The 20,399-nt window shown below is 38.2% G+C and overlaps 1 protein-coding gene across 3 annotated transcripts in view; it reads right to left on the reverse strand.

Moving 5' to 3' along the window:
- EXOC6B (exocyst complex component 6B) overlaps window positions 1-20,399 on the reverse strand; it is a 620,807-nt gene that overhangs the window by 166,592 nt on the left and 433,816 nt on the right. For all 3 annotated transcript variants that reach the window (XM_059188040.1, XM_059188039.1, XM_059188041.1), the window contains one exon: window positions 19,506-19,647. In XM_059188040.1, the coding sequence (XP_059044023.1) occupies window positions 19,506-19,647 (142 nt within the window). The remainder of the gene's footprint in view (window positions 1-19,505; window positions 19,648-20,399) is intronic.

The raw sequence follows: 20,399 nt of genomic DNA on the forward strand, positions 1-20,399 counted from the left end.
AGAAGAAGGATTAAGGATTTTAACTCCTAGGTACTGCCGAGAGGGAGATGAGTGTTTAAAGAGAATTTACATTAGCTGCAAGAAAAGGAAATGAAAATAATTGTTTCTGAAGGCACATAAGCAACTTCTTTCTGTGATACACTGGTGCTTTTAAAGGACTATCGTAAGGGCCAGAAGGTGTAAGAGATAAATGAACATTTCAAGTATTAAAAGCACTCTGGTCGTTCAAATGATCCTTGCTGAAAAGCTCTCTAAAATGCTTTTCTAGCCAAGAGTAGAGAACCTCACCCTTTCCCCTGGTTAATTGTCCAGGCAGGGGCTTTGGCTAAACCTGTTTCCATCCGCTGACAGAAGAACAGTTGACAATGAGATTCCAGTGACTCAGAGGGAAAGGGCAGGTCTCAAGCAGGCTGACTGCTGGGATTTGGTGGAAAATGGCTATTTGAATTTCTCCAGAAAGGTACCTCATTCCGAAGAAAGGGAAGAGGATGACAGAAAGAAGAGGAAAATGACTAGGCAAATTTTACTGATGCCCACAAAGAAAATAAAGGAAGAATTATTTTTCTTTTCTTCCCAGTTACATTATATAAAATGTTTGGTGTTATTTGCTATTAAACAGTCCAAATCATTAGGCTGAACTAGGGCAACATAAAGAAAAATAACGACTGAAATTCTCAGAGGCAATGAAATAACCTATTCTTTCTTCACTTTCAAACTCAATTTCTGAAAGAGCTGTTTACAAGCATTGATTCAACTTCTTTATCTTCTATTCATTCCTGACCTCTCTGTAATCTGGTTTCTACTACCCCAACTTCCACCAAAAGTACTGTCTCTAGAATTTACATTGGCTTCCTTCTTACTAAAGCAACACTTTTCCAGTCCTTACCTTACCTGACATTTGCACGACCATGCAGTATTACATAAAATTATTCACTGATTTTTAAAAAGATTTTATTTATTTATTTGACACAGAGAGAGTGAGAGAGACTGCGCAGGGGCGAGCGTACAAGCATGGGGAGTAGAAAAGAGAGAGGGAGAAGGATCCCTGCTGAGCAGAGAGCCTAATGCAGGGCCCACTCCCTGGACCCTCATATCATGACCTGAGCCAAACACAGCTATGCAACCAACAGGCACCCCAAATCATTCACTGTTTATCTGAAATTCAATTCCCCCCCTGAAATTCACATTTCACTGGGTGTCTGGTTTTTATCTGGTGACCCTACTAGTTCCTATATTTAGGCTTGTCCCTCTTCTATGCATTTTTCACAATTTTGCCACAGTGGTTTTCCTAAAGCAGAAAATGACCATGTTGCGTTCATGCAATAAAACATGACCAGCTCCCTATGTACCTAGAATGAAGTATATACTTCTCAATAAGTCTTCCACGAGCTAGCAGGGATTATATTTTCATCATTTCCTTTTGGCTATCCTACTTCATTTCATCCTATTTCTTGTCATAATGAACTAGTTTTAGTTCTCTAATACGCCACACCTTTTATTTCCTCCCAGAATTTATATGAACATCTGCCTTAGACAGTACATCCTTCCTAACCTACATCCTCCTTGAGAGGCTAACTCCTACCCATGTATTTCCATTGGATAGCCTAGTCCAAACCATTCATATTTAAGAAATGAGTAAGGAGATTTTAAAAGAAATTAAGTGTATTATTCACAGCTACTTAGTGATCAAACAAAGAGAAAGGTCTCAATTCAACAGTGACCTACCATACCCCTTTCTCCTCCCAGGAAAGGAGTGGAAAATAGAAGTAAAATATAGATCAACCACAATCACAGAATCTTATAGCCAAAACTTACAAAATTCTATACATTGAAACATAGGAAACTTAGCTTTTCTAAATGGAAATGTTGGCAATGATATTTCCCTCATATTTTCTAAATTCCAATCTTAGAAATATAAAAATTGGAAATGCTAAGGTGATCTTCTGGAGACATTCAGGTCTCCTCAACTTTTCTCTCCCTCCTCTCTCTCATTCTCACACACATATACATATACTGATAAAATAGAGAAAGAGAGAAAAAAAGACAAATTTTTATAATTTGTAATGCTAAAAGTAGACTAGATGGTTTAACTCAAATCAGAATCTGTTAAATGCTGAAATGCCAGAGCAAGTAATGATTGAGAGACATGAATTTTTTTTCCTTTAAAATGTCTTATAAAAACTAGGACTCTCATCAATTTTTTGAGATGTATGAGGTATGTTCCACCTAAAGGTAGCAGATGGATTAGAATGTTATGGGAACTTCTTGAAGACCTGGGTAGAAGTCTGTCAACGGTCAACAATTAAAATAATTTTTAAATAAATGTGCTATTTAATATGGCTTCCTGATTTACACCCTATAAAATGGCCCAATTATAATTAATAGTTTACTGGCCTCAGCCCCAAAGACATCATGACGTGAGGGCCAAAGAAAATACGAAATGTACAAAATGCCCCAGTATAAACACTTGGAGACAAGCGAGAACAGTGAACACATCAGATATTCTTGGGAGACTCTGGATTATTACAAAGCATTAAGATTTGGGCCTAAATGAGTAAAAGGGATGTACAAATGGCTTGATGGAAGGAAGCAGCAATGCTAAAGAAATAAAATAACTTTCAGCTGAGCGGCCATTTGGAGCTAGTTGATACAGCAGAAAGTCATGGCCATATGCTGCTCTGGGGCTAGTGGTGAGTCTCAGGTTTGCGATGATTAAGATGGGTAATGATTTCTACTGGCTCATTTCTCCCTAAAAATGCTTTTGGGTGTTTTAAAGCAAATCATGAGGATTAATGAAACATTTTAAATAACTGGTTTTTTTTTTTAAGTTTCTAATGAAGAAACAATAAAAAGACTTTGTAGAATAATAAATTGCTAGGATATACTCCTTCTACTGTAAGAAAACCTCTTTTTCTAAGTTTGGGATGAAGGTCAAGTGACAGGAAAGTAGCAATAACCACCATATAGTTTTAATTTTTTCCTTCCTTGAAAAGGCATTTCTTAATTGTTCTGGTCCCTGAACTTTCAAAGTGTATAAGGTCCCAAAGTTGTGGAAAAATAAGAAATAAAATCAGAAACAGCTAAAATGGGAAATGCAGAGAAAGAGGGAAGGAGCACCAACTGTGGAGTATCACTTAAACAAAAAAACAAACAAATCTGGTATTCTTCTTTCCAAAACCAAGTAGCAGGAAAATAGCCTTTTGGAAACTACTAGTTGTTTAAGGTAAATCTCTTACCTCCCCCAGCCACCCCAAGCACCCCTTGAAATAAAATCAGGAAGAAAAATCTAAACAATTTCAAAGAGGAATCAGTCATTGTCCTTTAAATTTAGAGATGGGACAAGTACCATGTTTTCCAAACAGATAGACAGAATTTAGGGTATTAGGAGAGTTTGTCACAGAAAGGGAAACTTGATTCAAAATTATGTTCCTTCATATAGCAGGTCCTTTGTATTATGCCCCACAAACAATCCCAGGTAACATTCATTACTAGAAAAAGTACTTTGTGTTGGCCAATCTCTGGAAGCCAATGGCAGGCTTGACACTGATGTATAAGAAGGTTAGAGAAGCATGATCCATCTCCATTTGCTTGACAAGGATGGCATCTTAGGCCATGGTGAGGAAGAGCAGGTTGCCTGCCCTCACTGCTCAGGTTGGCAGCATCTACTATCAAATGACCAGGTGTCTGGCAGTGAGCTCAGAGACACAATGACTTCCTTATCTTCTGGAATTCAAGGAACTTCAGCCCATGAGCCAAAGTAAGTGCTGAGTGGGCAGTACTCACTGACCCATGTCTGAGAAGAGTCCTCTTAGAGGGTACAAGTCTATCATCCATAGTCAAAGAGAAGTGACACTGCCATTTTAATGGCAGGGAAAACTTTTATTTGGGTTCTCCAAAGCAGAGAGACACATCATAATAGCTCAGCACCTAGCATGAGCTTACAGTCATGGGAAGACTACAGCAAACAAAGCAGGGCTTTCGTACCACCTATTTTGGATAGAAGGAAGATGTTTGCACTTTGAGCTCTTTGCACATCATTTTAGATCTGAAAATGCAAGCTCGATCCTGCATTTAAAAAGAACTGGTAAGGATCTGGAATGTGGGAGAGGGATGAAGCCCTACAATCAAATCGGTAAGTTTCAAAGAAGATTTTTGCATAATACATTGCTGTGTACCTAAGAGGCTATCGCCTCTGTTTTCATCCTACAAATTCCCACTGTACTTGAGTTTAAAATCTGACTTCTTGTATAGGATATCTACAGTGTTCCAGGTCTTGCAGAAAAAGCAAAGAATGCAGAGAATAAACTTCTGATTTCTGCATATATACATATACATTGCCAACTTCATGATTCTCCCTTGCATCTGTAAGTTTCAGATCTTGAAACAAAATGAGAATTAGAAACAGGAATAAAAAATGAAATGGAGAAAAGGGAAAAACAAATGATAAAATAGATAAACAAAATATGCTCTGTTAAGACTGGCTACCCGAATTCCTGTAGACTTCCAGTAGAGAATGAAAGAAGAGATATAAAATATTTTTCTGATTCCATTAACCAGTCAATCAACCAAAAGACAAAACTCATTAGCCATGGAAGTTGCCTCATGGAACAAGTTATTGTCTCCATCATATTAAAAGTAATAATGACTAATTATCCTTAGATTTGCCCATGCGCAGAGCACTGCAAATTGTAAAAAACAAGTTTATTTTTCTGCACACGAAGTCAAAATCTATCATCAATCTTCTTACCTATTGTTTCTCAGATGGAAGACAGCAGAAAGAGAAAGATTGTTTTAAAATTATAATTAGAAAGATGAAGTTGAAGATAGAAGCTAGGGGATCTGAAATTAATGACACTGAAACACATAAAATGTCCTTCAATACTCTACCCATAGGTCATTTGCATCTTCAAGCCAGACCCTATGAAAAGAGGCATCTGTTATTTTCATATAACCCACAGAGATCAGATTTAAAATTTTACTCAGCTCAAATTTCCTCCTTTTGTCTCTCTTCGAACCTTAGATTCTTCAGATGGCTCCCTTTTAAGACTTGAAGAGGTACCAAATGCTCAAGATATAATCTGAAAAGTGTCCTTTAGATAAAGTATAAAAAATATACTTTAATTGGAAAGGAAGTCAATTCTAAACTTTTCACAAGAATCCCCTAGGAAATGGTGCCATTTGCTACAATGATTTAACATTTCCAAGATTTATTTAATTTCATAGAGATCCAACTTCTCTCCTTTAAATCTATTTCTACCAGTACTCATGTCCCGATAACTGAGTTCCCAAGACATGGATTCATATTCTTTAGCATCCTCTGAAATTCAGGACTACTTAACCAGCACGTTTCATCATGGCAACTCCAAGTTTGCCCACGACCACCCTGACCTCTCCACAGGCTACTGCAGTGCTTCCGATCTTCGCTATACAGCTTGACTTTCTTCCTAAGTCCATTTTATCCAAAAGGCAATAGTATGAAGCAGACTCTGAGACAATCCTGCCTTAAAGAATCATATAGAAAGCATCTTGAGAAAAAAAATTATTGACGTATTCCAACGCTCATCGAATGTGTAAGAGCCCCACTCAAAGCCTGTTCTCTGCTTCTGCATATTCTGAGTCTACAGTCCCCTGGGGAACATGTCATTGTATATAACTACAATGAAAACTAATAAACACTTGATACTTACTGATACTGACAAATATTTATGTATGTAGGATCTGTAAAGCATTTCACATGCATTATCTTATTTAATCCTTATAACAACTCTCTACCAACATAAAAATATCCACAGGATCTCTCCTCCCACACTAAATAATGCTATCTTTAAACTAGACAGAAATTTAGAAATCATCTAGCCCAACATTCTTACTTTTGAATAAGGAGCCACAGGCCCAAACAGGCTTAAAGAGTTCCCAAGACCATGCAGCTGGTTGGTGGCAACAATGAGGTTGTAGAATACAAGTTATAAATGATAAAATGAAAAAATACAAATTAAATAAAATTTATAAATTATAAAATACAAGTTTCCTGACTTTCAGCCTACTTACCCTTTCTACTGATAGTGACAGTGACAAGGAGCATGGTAGCTAACAGTTATTGAGAATTTTTTATAAGTGATTACTTAATCACAACAAGTCTATGAGTTACACCAACCATAACTTCATTCTACAAAAAGGAACTGAGGTGTAATGAAGGAGTTAAGTGTGCCCAAACTGCTAAATGAAGATATTGGTTTCAAAGGCCAATCCGTCTATCACCTACAATTTTAATTACTATGCATTACCTGACTTATATATTGTGAATTAACCATCGGTGGCAAAGATGGCTTTATATTCCACAGAGGCTGGTGGAAGGATATGTGTATACTGAAGCTGCCGATCATTGCCCTGAGAGGTGCACAACCTCCTAAAGAATATTCCTTAGGATTCCAACTATATCGCAGGTTTTCTTGCTATGCATATCACAGGATATCCATCCAAGCTACTTCCTACTTGGACTCCCTCCCATTCTCAGAGCTGACAGAAGAGATCCAGAAATGGAGGCAGTTGCTAATCAAATCATTCTTACTCACTCAATAAGTATTTATTAAGCAAGCACCATATGTCAGGCGCTGTGCTAAGTGCTAATCAGGAACAATCAGGGCAGGCATGATCCCTAACCTAACCGATTTACTGTTTATGTTTTTCTTGGAGTCCATGAAATGCATATATTTAAAATAAGCTTTCCTTTATTCTTAAACTGGTTTGAGGAGATTTCTGTTCCTTGAAAATAAACATAGTCTAATTAAGACGGATTGTTAGGGACTGAGCTAGCAAACAAAAAGACTTCGGAGGAAAAGTAGAATGTTTGAAACTGGTTAGCAGGTGATGGCAGGGAAAAGGGCATTAAGACCTCCCATCATTTCCCAGGAAGTCAACAGTCTGAGGAATGTGGCAGCCAAGCTCATAATTAAGGTATTATTTTAAGTCACTGGGGAACTAAGTTTCCACTGAGAGTGAAACTTTGGAGAACTAGACTCTGCTGCCACTGATCAGTGGAAAGAAACTAAAGAACACGAGTTCCGTGAAAGCTTTGAGTGACATACCAAACATGAAAATGGGGCAAACTCTGGTCCTTGCTAGAAGGTGGACTTCAACAATCCAAGCAAACAAAGGACAGTCGTGGGGCTCTATTGCAAGAATTCCCCTCTCTGCAGCTGGAGAGCTGAGTGGGTTGAAAAAGCAGCCAAGACATTGACCTTTTAAGTTACGAATTAATATATGAGCTGTCTTCATAATCTCACCATATTTCCTTGGTAAATGCAAGAGTACTGCAAGGAATCATGGAACCTTGCTCCCTCGGCTTTCTCCCGAATGGTCTCCACCTGTCCTCCCCGCAGTCTGCTCTGCTACAGCCCCTCCCTCCCTGAATCTCGCCCTGTGACTCTGATCTAAACACAACCTGGGCTCAAAGGGTGCTATGCAAAATAAAAGTAAAGAAGAAAGAAATTATATCAGGAAGGAAATGTAAATAAGAGTTTCCTCAGGACTCTCAGCAGAAATAGGGAAAACGGTAGGGATATGCATTTTGCAGTACTTATTCAAGGACGACTAAACATCATCTTGATTGACGAATTAATTACTATAGGGCATCTCCCTGGAGAGGCTTGATTGAATGTACGAGCTAGCAGTTATTTTAACAGTTTGTTTGGTGGGCTGATGCAGACTGAGGTTTAGCACTGGCTTAGATGTTGTAAGGGCTAGAACTCCCTTCGCATAATATAAACTTCAAAGGCTGCAAAAGAAGAATGATATAGTGTGGGTGTGTCCCATATGCTTCCCTTATGTTTCTCACTAGGTCCTGAAGACTCTGTTCTCTCTCCCTCCACTCAAGAAGACATAGGTAAAGAAATGCCTAAAGCCCTCTCTAAGACAGACTCCCGTGTGAGTGACCAAAGGTAGGTAATTAACTACATGGAAAAGGAGTCAAAAGTGGGTGGGCTCAAGCAGTGCAGAAAATCAAAAGAAGTGAGTGCATTTATCCCAACTGGCAGTTGTTCGGGCCGGGCATTTAAGGTTCACAGAGAACACTTTATGAAGATTCTTTAGTTTTGAAACCCCAGTGGCAAAATCAAAAGCAAGCCTATTAAGGTTAGCCTATTAACCTTAGCTAGAATACACCCAAGACTGTATCACGAGGAGACTCAAAGCCATTTATTTTAGGGAATATATACAGAGATATTGAAATGTTAAAACTTTTTAGGAACTGTTGGATATTTTGAGCTTTAACTAATTCTTTAGGGATTTAGAAGGCTATCTGATCTTTCAGTGAGAGTGGAGCCTTATGGAGGGTAAGTGACAAATGGTGTTTTGCCATTATGTTCTATCCTAGTAGGCTTAGTGAGATCATAGATCTACTTGGAAGCTGTTTGCCAGAATCCTGAGTTTCAGCAGATTCTCCACATTGGTTTCCTGACCTGTAAAGTGAGCGCTATTATAAGAATGGTGAAATGGAAGATTTTCGAGCCCTTCCCAAAACAGTAAAGCAAGTCCAGATTAACTTGATTATTAAAGAATTGAATTTTAGGCAAGGTGCACTCTCTCTTACTTTCTTGTTCAAGGGCCCAGTTTATTCTGTGAAAAAAGACTGATGGGTCCTAGGAAATGGATTCCTCTAAATTTTAAAAGAAATGCAACCAAATGTGCCCTGGATTTGGCTTAATTATATTATACTTTCAATATACTGATCTTTTGAATAATTTAGGGACTTAAGTAGGTAAAAACTGAAAACATTTAACATTATGAACCATATCATAGTGGAAGTAGGAAAGAAAATAAGAAAAACACATTAAAGGATATGGATAGATTGCTCTAGGCAGTATAGACATTTTAACAATGTTTATTCTTCCGATCCAAGAGCATGGAATGGTCTTCCATCTTTTTGTGTCTTCTTCAATTTCTTTCATGAGTGTTCTGTAATTCCTCGAGTACAGATCCTTTACCTCTTTGGTTAGGTTTATTCCCAGGTATCTTATGGTTCTTGGTGCTATAGTAAATGGAATCGATTCTCTAATTTCCCTTTCTGTATTTTCATTGTTAGTGTATAAGAAAGCCACTGATTCCTGCACATTGACTTTGTATCCTGCCACGTTGCTGAATTGCTGTATGAGTTCTAGTAGTTTGGGGGTGGAGTCTTTTGGGTTTTCCATATAAAGAATCATGTCATCTGCGAAGAGAGAGAGTTTGACTTCTTCATTGCCAATTTGGATACCTTTTATTTCTCTTTGTTGTCTAATTGCTGTTGCTAGGACTTCTAATACTATGTTGAACAAGAGTGGTGAAAGTGGGCATCCTTGTCGTGTTCCTGATCTCAACGGGAAGGCTGTAAGCTTTTTCCCATTGAGGATGATATTTACTGTGGGTCTTTCATAGATAGATTTGATGAGGTTCAGGAATGTTCCCTCTATCCCTATACTATGAAGCATTTTAATTAGGAACGGCTGCTGGATTTTGTCAAATGCTTTTTCTGCATCAATTGAGAGGACCATGTGGTTCTTCTCTCTTCTCATACTAATTTGTTGTATCACATTGACTGATTTGCGAATGTTGAACCATCCTTGTCAAAATTCCACCAGTATTCTTCAAAGAGCTGGAGCAAATAATCCAAAAATTTGTATGGAATCAGAAGAGACCCCGAATTGCTAAGGAAATGTTGAAAAACAAAAATAAAGCTGGGGGCATCACGTTACCTGATTTCAAGCTTTATTACAAAGCTGTGATCACCAAGACAGCATGGTACTGGCATAAAAACAGACACATAGACCAGTGGAACAGAGTAGAGGGCCCAGATATGGACCCTCAACTCTATGGTCAATTAATCTTCGACAAAACAGGAAAATATATACAGTGGGAAAAAGACAGTCTCTTCAATAAATAGTGCTGGGAAAACTGGACAGCTATATGTAGAAGAATGAAACTCGACCATTCTCTTACACCATACACAAAGATCAATTCAAAATGGATAAAAACCTCAACATGAGACAGGAATCCATCAGACTCCTAGAGGAGAACATAGGCAGTAATCTCTTCAATATCAGCCACAGCAACTCCTTTCAAGATATGTCTCCAAAGGCAAAGGAAACAAAAGCGAAAATAAACTTTTGGGACTTCATCAAATCAAAAGCTTCTGCACAGCAAAGGAAACAGTCAAAAAAACAAAGAGGCAACCCACGGAATGGGAGAAGATATTTGCAAATGACAGTACAGACAAAAGGTTGATATCCAGGATCTATAATGAACTCCTCAAACTCAACACACACCAAACAGGCAAACATATCAAAAAATGGAAGAAGACATGAACAGACACTTCTCCAATGAAGACATACAAATGGCTATCAGACACGTGAAGAAATGTTCATCATCACTAGCACTCAGGGAGATTCAAATTAAAACTACATTGAGATATCACCTTACACCAGTTAGAATGGCCAAAATTAACAAAACAGTAAACAACATGTGTTGGAGAGGATGTGGAGAAAGGGGAACCCTCTTACACTGTTGGTGGGAATGCAGGTTGGTGCAGCCTCTTTGGAGAACAGTGTGGAGATTCCTCAAGAAATTAAAAATAGAGCTTCCCTATGACCCTGCAATTGCACTCCTGGGTATTTACCCCAAAGATACAGATGTAGTGAAAAGAAGGGCCATCTGTACCCCAATGTTTATAGCAGCAATGGCCACGGTCGCCAAACTATGGAAAGAACCAAGATGCCCTTCAACAGACGAATGGATAAGGAAGATGTGGTCCATATACACTATGGAGTATTATGCCTCCATCAGAAAGGACGAATACCCAACTTTTGTAGCAACATGGACGGGACTGGAAGAGATTATGCTGAGTGAAATAAGTCAAGCAGAGAGAGTCAATTATCATATGGTTTCACTTATTTGTGGAGCATAACAAATATCATGGAGGACAAGGGGCGTTAGAGAGGAGAAGGGAGTTGGGGTAAATTGGAAGGGGAGGTGAATCATGAGAGACTATGGACTCTGAAAAACAATCTGATGGGTTTGAAGTGGTGGGGGAGTGGGAGGTTGGGGTACCACGTGATGGGTATTATAGAGGGCACAGATTGCATGGAGCACTGGGTGTGGTGAAAAAATAATGAATACTGTTTTTCTGAAAATAAGTAAATTAATTTTTTAAAAAAATGATATGGATAAAGAAATGATTAATGTAATAAAATTCCCATGGCTGTTTGCAAATGATTTTATACACAGTATCTCATTTCACTTCCTAACAATACTGTGAGACAGAGCAGAGATTAGTACTTCTAGTTATTAATGGACTTAGGGAGGTTAAATAAGTTGATTCATTCATTTTCATGAAGCTCCCAACTTATCTCTATTATATATCTCTATACTGTAGCAGCTTTGTTACTGGTCTTGATGGCTCCTGATAAATGCAGAGTCCCTTTTAAAAATACATATGTAGGGGTGCCTGGGTGGCCCCATTGGTTAAGTGTCTGGTCATGATCTCAGGGTCCTGGGATTTGGCCCCACACTGTGCTCCCTGCTCAGCTGGAAGTCTGCTTTTCCATGTCTTCCCCAATTGTGCACTCTCTTGCTACCCATCTCTCTCCCAAATAAATAAATAAAATCTTAAAAAAGAAAAAAGAATTTGACAAAGTATTCTAAAATTATGAAAGAGAATGGACAGAACAGGAGAAAGTAGAGTCTAACTCTATAAAGGGGGGAGAAAAAAGGAATGGCTAAGACAAAAAAAAAAAAAAAAAAAAAAAAAAAAGCCCAAAACATTCTTGAAAAACAGAACTGTAATGAAAAGGACTTGTATCCTAGATATTTAAATGTTTTAATGAAATTGTGATTACTATATAAGCATAAAGAAGGCACTTCACAAAATGAAGTCTAAAATAAAATCTACCTATACATTTATAAAGACTCAGAATATGATTAAAATAGTAATTCAAGGAATGCCTGAGTGGCTCAGTCAGTTGAGCGTCTGTCTTCTAATCTGGTCATGATACCAGAATCCTGGGATCGAGTTCCACATTGGGCTCCTTGCTCAGTGGGGAGTCTGCTTCTCCCTCTGCCTCCTGCTCCCCCTGCCTGTGTGTGCTCTCTCTTTCTGAGAACTAAATAAATAAAATTTAAAAAAAAAATAAATAAACAAATTGAACCAAATCACTCTCCTATTTAAAATCCATTGTTTCCCATTGTATTTCCAGCCTCCAGCATGGTACTCTGCACCGTGTAGGGACCCCACATATATCTGTCAAATAAGCGAACAGATTACCGAACTGATGTTCTAAACAAGTAGTTCAGCTTGACTATGAAGCTAGACCTCTCTATTCAGAACGCACAAAGAGAAAACCCAGGAAATTCCCAATTGAGGCACAGACTGACTAGGAAGTACATGAATGACAAACAGCCCACATTTGGCGAAGGAGGTAAAGTACGAGGCTATCAAGACTTGCTGGTATTTAAAATCCAGTCCCTTTGCCAGGTTCCAAGGCTCCCACATCCAAAAGCAAAACTAAGATGTGCAGACGTACAGAGGTGTAAGATGAAATCCATACAAAGCAGAAATACCTAGAGGTTACTGTCAACTCTGGAAGGGGGAGGAATATTTTCTTCACACCTTCTGAATTCCCAAGAGCCTCCATGTTAAAAGGTATTTGGTTTAGCATCTCATCAGGAAAAATTACGTAACAACATTCCTGTTAGATAATGATGCCCTAAGTATTTGTGTTGCCTGTAAACAGCTGAGCCCACTGACTGGTATCTTACAAGGGCATCAAGCTGAGAATCAGAAAATTATTGGTTCTGGACCAGACCTTTCAGGACAACCGCAGCAGTTTCACAGACAGTTACTGGAAACAAAAATGAATTTCTTACACCAAATAAAAGGGCATCTCCAAACCTCCCTGATTTATAAACCGCAGACAAACGTCCAAGTGGCCCACACGAGATCTTGGGGATATTAATCAGAGGCCACGCTGCTCATGCTGCTCCCCTGTTCTCACAAGCAGGGGAAGCCGCTACTTCATGCGTACTTAGTGCTTTATTGGCCACAAAATAAACCCTTCCATGCATTCTCTTATTTAATCCTGACCCCGTCCCTGTAGCATTAGTTACTATTATTATTCCTATTTCATAAATGGCACTGGGAGAGGTTAAATAACGGACCCATGGCCACACTAAATTTAAGTGGGGACTTGAATCCGTTTGGTTGAGCTGACCCTGAACTCAGTGTTCTTCAAGACTGCACTGTACTAGCTGAATTTCTCAGGCTCATGGTAATGCCTACAATTTCTCTGTGTACTTGGATCTAAGAAAATGACAGCCCAGGCCTCAGAGTCAAACACTTAAGGTACATTCGTATTCTACCTTGTCCAGAGTTTGATTTCTTTCGGGACATCTATAGTTCTTGCAAGGACTCACAGACAATAGAGAAAATACTGCAGGCACACACCACTGGGTAGAAAGATGTAAGTGTTAATTATCTTGTCATTTGGGGCTGCTTTTATACGCCTCTGTATAGTTACTTGGATCTTATGTATCATTTCTTTAAGATTTTTTATAGACCACTGAGCATCTAAAGAAAAAAAAGAATTAGGGGGATGGTATAGCAAAAGACAAAGAATAGAATTCTTTCTTTTAAAATAACATAAATGTCCATGGAAAGTTTCTTGACAGACAAATTACTGACAATCAGAAGTGAAACATTAAAACTCTACATCGATGAATCTTAGTGGTTCCACAATATATGGAGAAAAAATATTCAGTGGTAATATGGTTACTGGAGGCATTGTCTCGGGACCTACAAATGTTGGCTTTGAGCTGATCCTAAGTCTGAACAAGGCTATTACCAATATCAAATGGCTTTAGATACAGTACTGGCTCTCTGGAACCACTTAGGCATGGTTAACAAACTCTAGTAGGATTCCACCCTTTCGTTAAGGGATCTCTCCACCTCTCAGCCTTAACTGAAAGCTAGCTCTGTGCTAAGGATACCAATTCCCCTACCATTCTCTCAAGTAGAAGCTGCTCATTCTCCTACGTAAAATGTCCTTCAGAATCAGGCACCAGCATGGGCATCTCCCTTACTCCCCAGTGCTTCTCCTAGACCATCACTCTTCCTCAAGGCTCATATATTTTAGCCTCATCACCTCCATTCCTCTTTATCTTTTAGCTGTGACTAAATCCAGTCATGACTAAATACAGTAGTGACTCCCAATCATTCATCAGACTTTATTAAGCCAATGACATTGGTTGATTCACCCACTCCAAAGCCCAGTCCTTCCTTTTGTTTATATCACGATGAGGTTCTACTCTTTCTTCAAAACTTGGAAAGGGATGACTTTATACCCAATATTAAAAATCACTTTTGTCTGGTCTAGCCAATCATTCTGTTTTTATCCCCCTGGTAAATAACTGGTCAAGATAGAGGCATGTAAAATAATTTGGACTAACTAAATGCAAGGAATCAGATGGATGATTTCTAGAAAAAGTTCTGTGGCTGCTAGATATTATCATTTCCGAATACAATCCCTGGAATTGTACTTACTTCTGAATGATAAGAATATGGTAATTTTTATTTTCTCTTTTTGCTCATCTTTTTTTTTCCCCTAAAATTCTACAAAGAGCAGTTTCTATTTCTGCAAAATATAAAATTTTTAAAAAGCACAAGAAGATGTTTGATTCTGGTACTGGTCATGATGTTGTAATAGGAAGAGGATTCACCTTGCCACTGGATAAAAAAAACAGAAAACAAGAAAAACCCCTCAAGAATGGACAGAGCACCTGAAGGAATGGTTTTAGAAACTACATGACAGTGCAGGACTGTGAGCTCAGAAAGAAGGAAAACCAATCAGGTAAGCATACCTAGAGGCAGTTTCCAGGCTGTGATGCAAAGCGGGCATAGGGAGGGAATCCAAACAAAACATGGCCATTTGAGTTGAAGTCACAGACTATGGTCCAGAATGCCAAGGCAACTAGTATTTTCTGGCCAAATCCCAGAAAGATGGAAATTACAAATGAGAGGACTCAGGAAAATTGCAGAAGGGTCCCACTGAATACTTGTCTGAGTACTAGTCTGGGCATGTATGAGAAGACACTACCCAAGACTGGGGAAAGAACCACCAGAAATAAACATGCTGAATAATTTACGGAGCTTTTACAGAGATGGGCATATTTTGTATTCCCACCAGCCAGAACTGAAAGGTCTCCAGATACCTGGGACATCAGGTAGAATCCTTTGAAAGGCATTGCTTTAGATTTGGGGTTGTTAAGACCTATAGAAAAAGTGGCTCTGGACCTGATGTAAACATAAAAGCAAGCTTTGAAAGATTCCAACCAATCCCACGAAATGTAAATACAGGTCACAATACAATCTAACACTTTTTAAAGGAATATAACAAAATATAGCACCAAGAACATCAAATTTAAAATGTTGGGCCATCAGAGCTTCCCCAGGTGGCCTCCCCGCAGAAACCAATTTGGGGCTCCTTACGTCGTCGAGGCCTTAAGGCAGTTGGACTTCTTAGGCAACAGCTAAGGGGATGGTGGCAGCAATGCCTTTTATGACTGAGCCACCTAAGTCACCAAGGCCACTTCTGCCACATTCTGTTGGTTATAATCAAGTCACAAACTTGCCCAGATTCAAGAAAAGGGGAGTTAAATGTCCTATCCTAATAAGGTCATGTGAAGGTTCCAAATAAAGATGTGTCTATTGCTTTAGACCTCTTTGAACAATGTCATCTGCCTCATAGATCTGAGTTAGCCTCTAGTATTGCCCTTCAACTGGAAAAACTACCTTTTAAAGAACTTGTAGTACAAACCTGGGAAGCAAATTATCTTAACTTCTCTTCATTTGAAATGTCTTTATCTTGATTTGTGAAGGGTACGTTTTACAAAACAGAGTTTTAGGTTCACAGGCCTTTTCTGTTTTTCTTTCCTTTCCTTTCTTTCCTTTGAAGATACTCTATTGCCTTCTGGTTGCACTGATTCTGATAAGCAGCTGTCATTTTTATCACTGCCTTTCATTATGTCTTTTCTTCTTGGGATGCTTTTAAGACTTTCTTTTATTTATTTATTTTTTATTTTTTTAGCAATCTGACTGTAATGTACTTCAGTGTGGCTCTGTGTTTATCCTGCTTAAGATTCATTGAGCTTTTTGAATCAATGGGTTAATGCTTTTTACGAAAGGTGGGAAAAAATTCAGCTATAGTTTATATTAAATATATCCATAGGCAGATTTTTAAAGGCCCTGTCTTCTGTTTTCAACATTTCTGTTATCAGTGGGTCTATTTCTATTGCCTGTCCTTTCTTGTTATGGGTCACATTTTCCTTTCTCTTTGCATGCCAAATCTTAACTCTTCCTGTAAAATTGTTGAGGTTATGTGGTTAAGAGTCTGAAATTTTGTATATGTTCTTCTTCCTTCAAAGACAGTTGAGTTTGGTTTTGGCAGGCAGTTATTTTATTGGTAGATGACCTTTATCTTGTTAAGTATCATTAGGATTTGTTAGGGTAGATCAAGATTGGCTCTTACTCAAGAGCTTCAGTACTCTTAAGGCCTAACTTTCTGGGGTCTTACTGAATGTACAAGATGATTAGCTGGTCTTCAACTTTGGTTGGTCAGAATTCTAATGTCTGGCTTTCCTACTCAGCTCACAGATCCTCAGTTGGCTAAACTCTGCCGGGCCTCACAGGATTTTACCCTCTGCAAATGGCAACTCAGTTTTTGACCAAAGACTCAAGGGCTCTCCAATGTAGACTCTTACAGCTAAACAATTCTTTTCTCTCTCGAATCCTGCCCCACAAATCCCAGCTGCCTCACCAGAGCTTGGGCCAATCTCTGTTTTTTTTTTTGTTTTTGTTTTTTTTGTTCTGTTTTGTTTTTTTCTGTGTTAAACTCCAGTTTTGATTTGGGTTCTAATTTCCTGGGCACCTATTTGGATAGTGCCCCCCAGACAGAAAACGAGATTGAATGTCAAGTTTACCTTATGCATTTCCCCTTTCTAAAAAATTACAGCCTTGTGCTATCTACTGCCCAATACATGAAAAGAATTGTTCTAATCAGTTTTACAGTTGTTTATGGCAAAAAGGTGATGTTGATATTCCGGTGACTGAAACTGGAAGTCTACAGTAATTAATTAAAACCAGAACTGCCAATAAACCTTAATTTCTAGCCACCAAAAATCCATTGGGGAGAGTATGTGCTACAGTGAGTGCTGTGAAGTATATAAACCTGGCAATTCACAGACCTGTACCCCTGGGGCTAATAATATATTATATGTATAAAAAAATAAAAAAAAAATTTTAAAAATCAATCAAGGGAAACCAACAGGCAGTAAAAATCTTAAAAACTGGTTAGAAGTATTAGCACACTTTTAGAATTTTCCACTGATTTTCTTAGAATTAGAAAAAAAATCTCAAGTTGTCATAGAATTTCTGTTCTTCTTCATTTCTCATTGATATAGCACAATGAACACCAGAACACTCTCTATTTCTTCCTTCTCTTTCCTAACCAGAACTAATTTTGTGTCAAGGGGATGATTCACGATGAATCAACTATCCCAATAATGATGGTCCTCTGTCACTTTGCCAGATAATCTTGTGGCCTCCCTTAAAGGTGGAGGTGACTACGTAACTGTGCCATTACCAATGAGACAGGAAAGTTTGTTAGGGATCTCCTGAAAAGGTCTTAATTTTCTTAATAAAAGGAATAAGTGACATTGGCCTCTTTTTTCCTGTCTTGAATGTAAGTCTCCTCCTCTTTTTTTTTTTTTTCCTAACTGAAGTACAGCTGACATACAATATTATATTATAGTTTCAGGTGTACAACATAGTGATTTGACAATTATATGCATTACAAAATGCTGACTACAAGTGAGCCACCACTCAAAGTTATTACAGTATTGATTATACTCCTTAAGTTCTAATTTTCATCTCTGTCATGTTTTTTTTTTTTTAAGTAGAATTTTGTACCTCTTAATCCCCATCACATGTTTTACCCATTCCCCACCCTCCCTCTGGCATTCACCAGTTGGTTTTCTGTATTTATGAGTCTATTTCGGGGGGGGGGTGTTTTATTTTTCAGATTCCACATTTAAGTGAACATGTGTTATTGTCTTTTTATTTCTGACTTACTTCACTTAGCACAATACTCTCTAGGTCCATCCATGTTGTTGTGAATGGCAAGACTGTATTCTTTTTTATGGCTAAATAATATTCCATTATAGATATATGTCACATCTTCTTTCTCCATTCATTTATCTGTGGACACTTAGGTTGTTTCCATATTTTGGCTACTGTAAGTAATGCTGCAATCAACACAGGAGTGCATGTATCTTTTCAAATTAGTGTTTCTGTTTTCTTTGGGTAAATTCTTAGAAGAGGAATTACTGGGTCAGATGGTATTTCTGTTTTTACTTTTATTTTTTTGAGGGAATGTGAGTCTCTTCTGACTATAATATAATACATGTATGAAAAGGAATAATATGTATGAAGAGGAAAAGTCCACACAACTCTAAGTATGGCATAAGAGAGGGAACAAAAGAGCCTGGGTCCTCTAAATGCCATACAATTTCACTCTTCTGTGGAATCTTAAAAAACAAAACAAGTGAATAAACAAACCAAAAGCAGAATCATACCTATAAATATGGAGAACAAACTTATGGTTGCCAGAGAAGAGTGAGTGGAAGGATGGGTAAAGAGGTGAAGGGGTGTGGAAGATACAGGCTTCCCGTTAAGGAATGAAGTCATGGGAATAAAAGGCACAGCCCAGGAATAGTCAGTAACACTGTAATAGCACTGTATGGTGACAGGTGGTAGCTACACTTGTGGTGAGCATAGCATGAGGTACAGAGAAGCTGAATCACTATTTTGTACACCTGAACCTAATGTAACACTGTGTGTCAACTCTATTATAGAAAAAAAAAAAGAGCCCAAGTCCTTGATGATATCACTGAGCAACTAAATCAATATAGCAACTCATTGTCTCTAAGAAAAATAAAACCTATTTTTTTAAATCACTCTGTCTAACATTTTGTTTCTACCTACAATAGAAAAGCATCTCCAACTGATAGATGCACACACATTCGTTCTTCAGATGAAGAAGAGTTTGCAGATAAGATGTAAAAATAGGTTTAAAATTTAAAAAAAAAAAGTGGCTGGGCACTGCATTCTTCTGAAGTCTTCGGACAAATCAGGTTTTCTTTGGTGTGTATTAAATGCATGTCTGCCTTGTATCCCCCTCTAGATGGCAAATTTGTTTGTGGCCCGAGATCTCTGTTCTGTGTAGGGGCCTATGCACCTCTGGGTGCTCAAATCAGCTTACTGATGGACCATTTCTACGTGCCCTTCAAGTTGTCTCCGCCATCCAGGTATTCAACTCCATCAGGAACGAACACCCCGCAGACCTTTTTTTTTTTTTTTTTTTCCCATAGAAGTGAGTACACACACAGATGAAAGAAACAAGCAAAGGGATGGTTCCCTGTCTTACGTTCACATTCTCTGACATCCAAGTTGAACTGCTGTAGTGCTCCCAGGGTGAGCTGTCTTACTTCAGCTTCCAGCAAGAGCTGCATCAAGGATGTGGCTAAATGCTTGCAAGCTGACATACACGCCGTCTGGGCCACCTTTCCCTGGAATAACAAGAGTGCAAACCATAATGTTAAAGGACTGAATGAAATCCCAACAAAAATTATCAGAATTTATTTTTCCATTAGGGATTCCTTTAAGGTTTTCTCCATCACGATATCTTCGGCATTGAAAAATCTTGGATGAATAGTGCCTGGTGGCAATCATCTTAAATATTACCTTCATCACCATGAGTAATATAGCTATAACATTAAACTAAGATTTATAAAGCCCAGCTATTTATTCAAGAAGCACTTTTCCCCCCCAAATCAACAACAGATAAGCAATATTTAAAATCTTATTTAGATGAAAAAGGAATTTTTCTGTAGAGAATAAATTTCAGAAAGTCCCTTCCAAAATTACTATGATTCTAAAGATTTATTTATTTATTTGAGAGAGAAAGAGAGAGAGAGAACAAGATGGGAGAAGTGCAGAGGGAGAGGGATAAGCTGACTCCCCGCTGAGCAGGGAGCCAGATGTGGGGCTCGATCCCAGGACTACAGGATCATGATTTGAGCTGAAGGCACACACTTAACTGACTGAGCCACCTAAGGAATCCTGAAATTACTATAATTCTTAAGAAACAAATGTAAAACATCATCCCCTAAGTTATCTAGAAACCAGAGTGCTTACGGCTTTATCATTAAACACACAAAAATTTAAAAGAACAATTAAAATTTCCAGAAAATAAATAATTAAAAGGATGAATTTTGTTTCTTTAAAAAATGAACACTGAGGGGTGCCTGGCTGGCTCAGT

This window comes from Mustela lutreola, chromosome 9 (assembly GCF_030435805.1).
Source record: "Mustela lutreola isolate mMusLut2 chromosome 9, mMusLut2.pri, whole genome shotgun sequence".
NCBI classification, from domain to species: Eukaryota; Metazoa; Chordata; class Mammalia; order Carnivora; family Mustelidae; genus Mustela; species Mustela lutreola.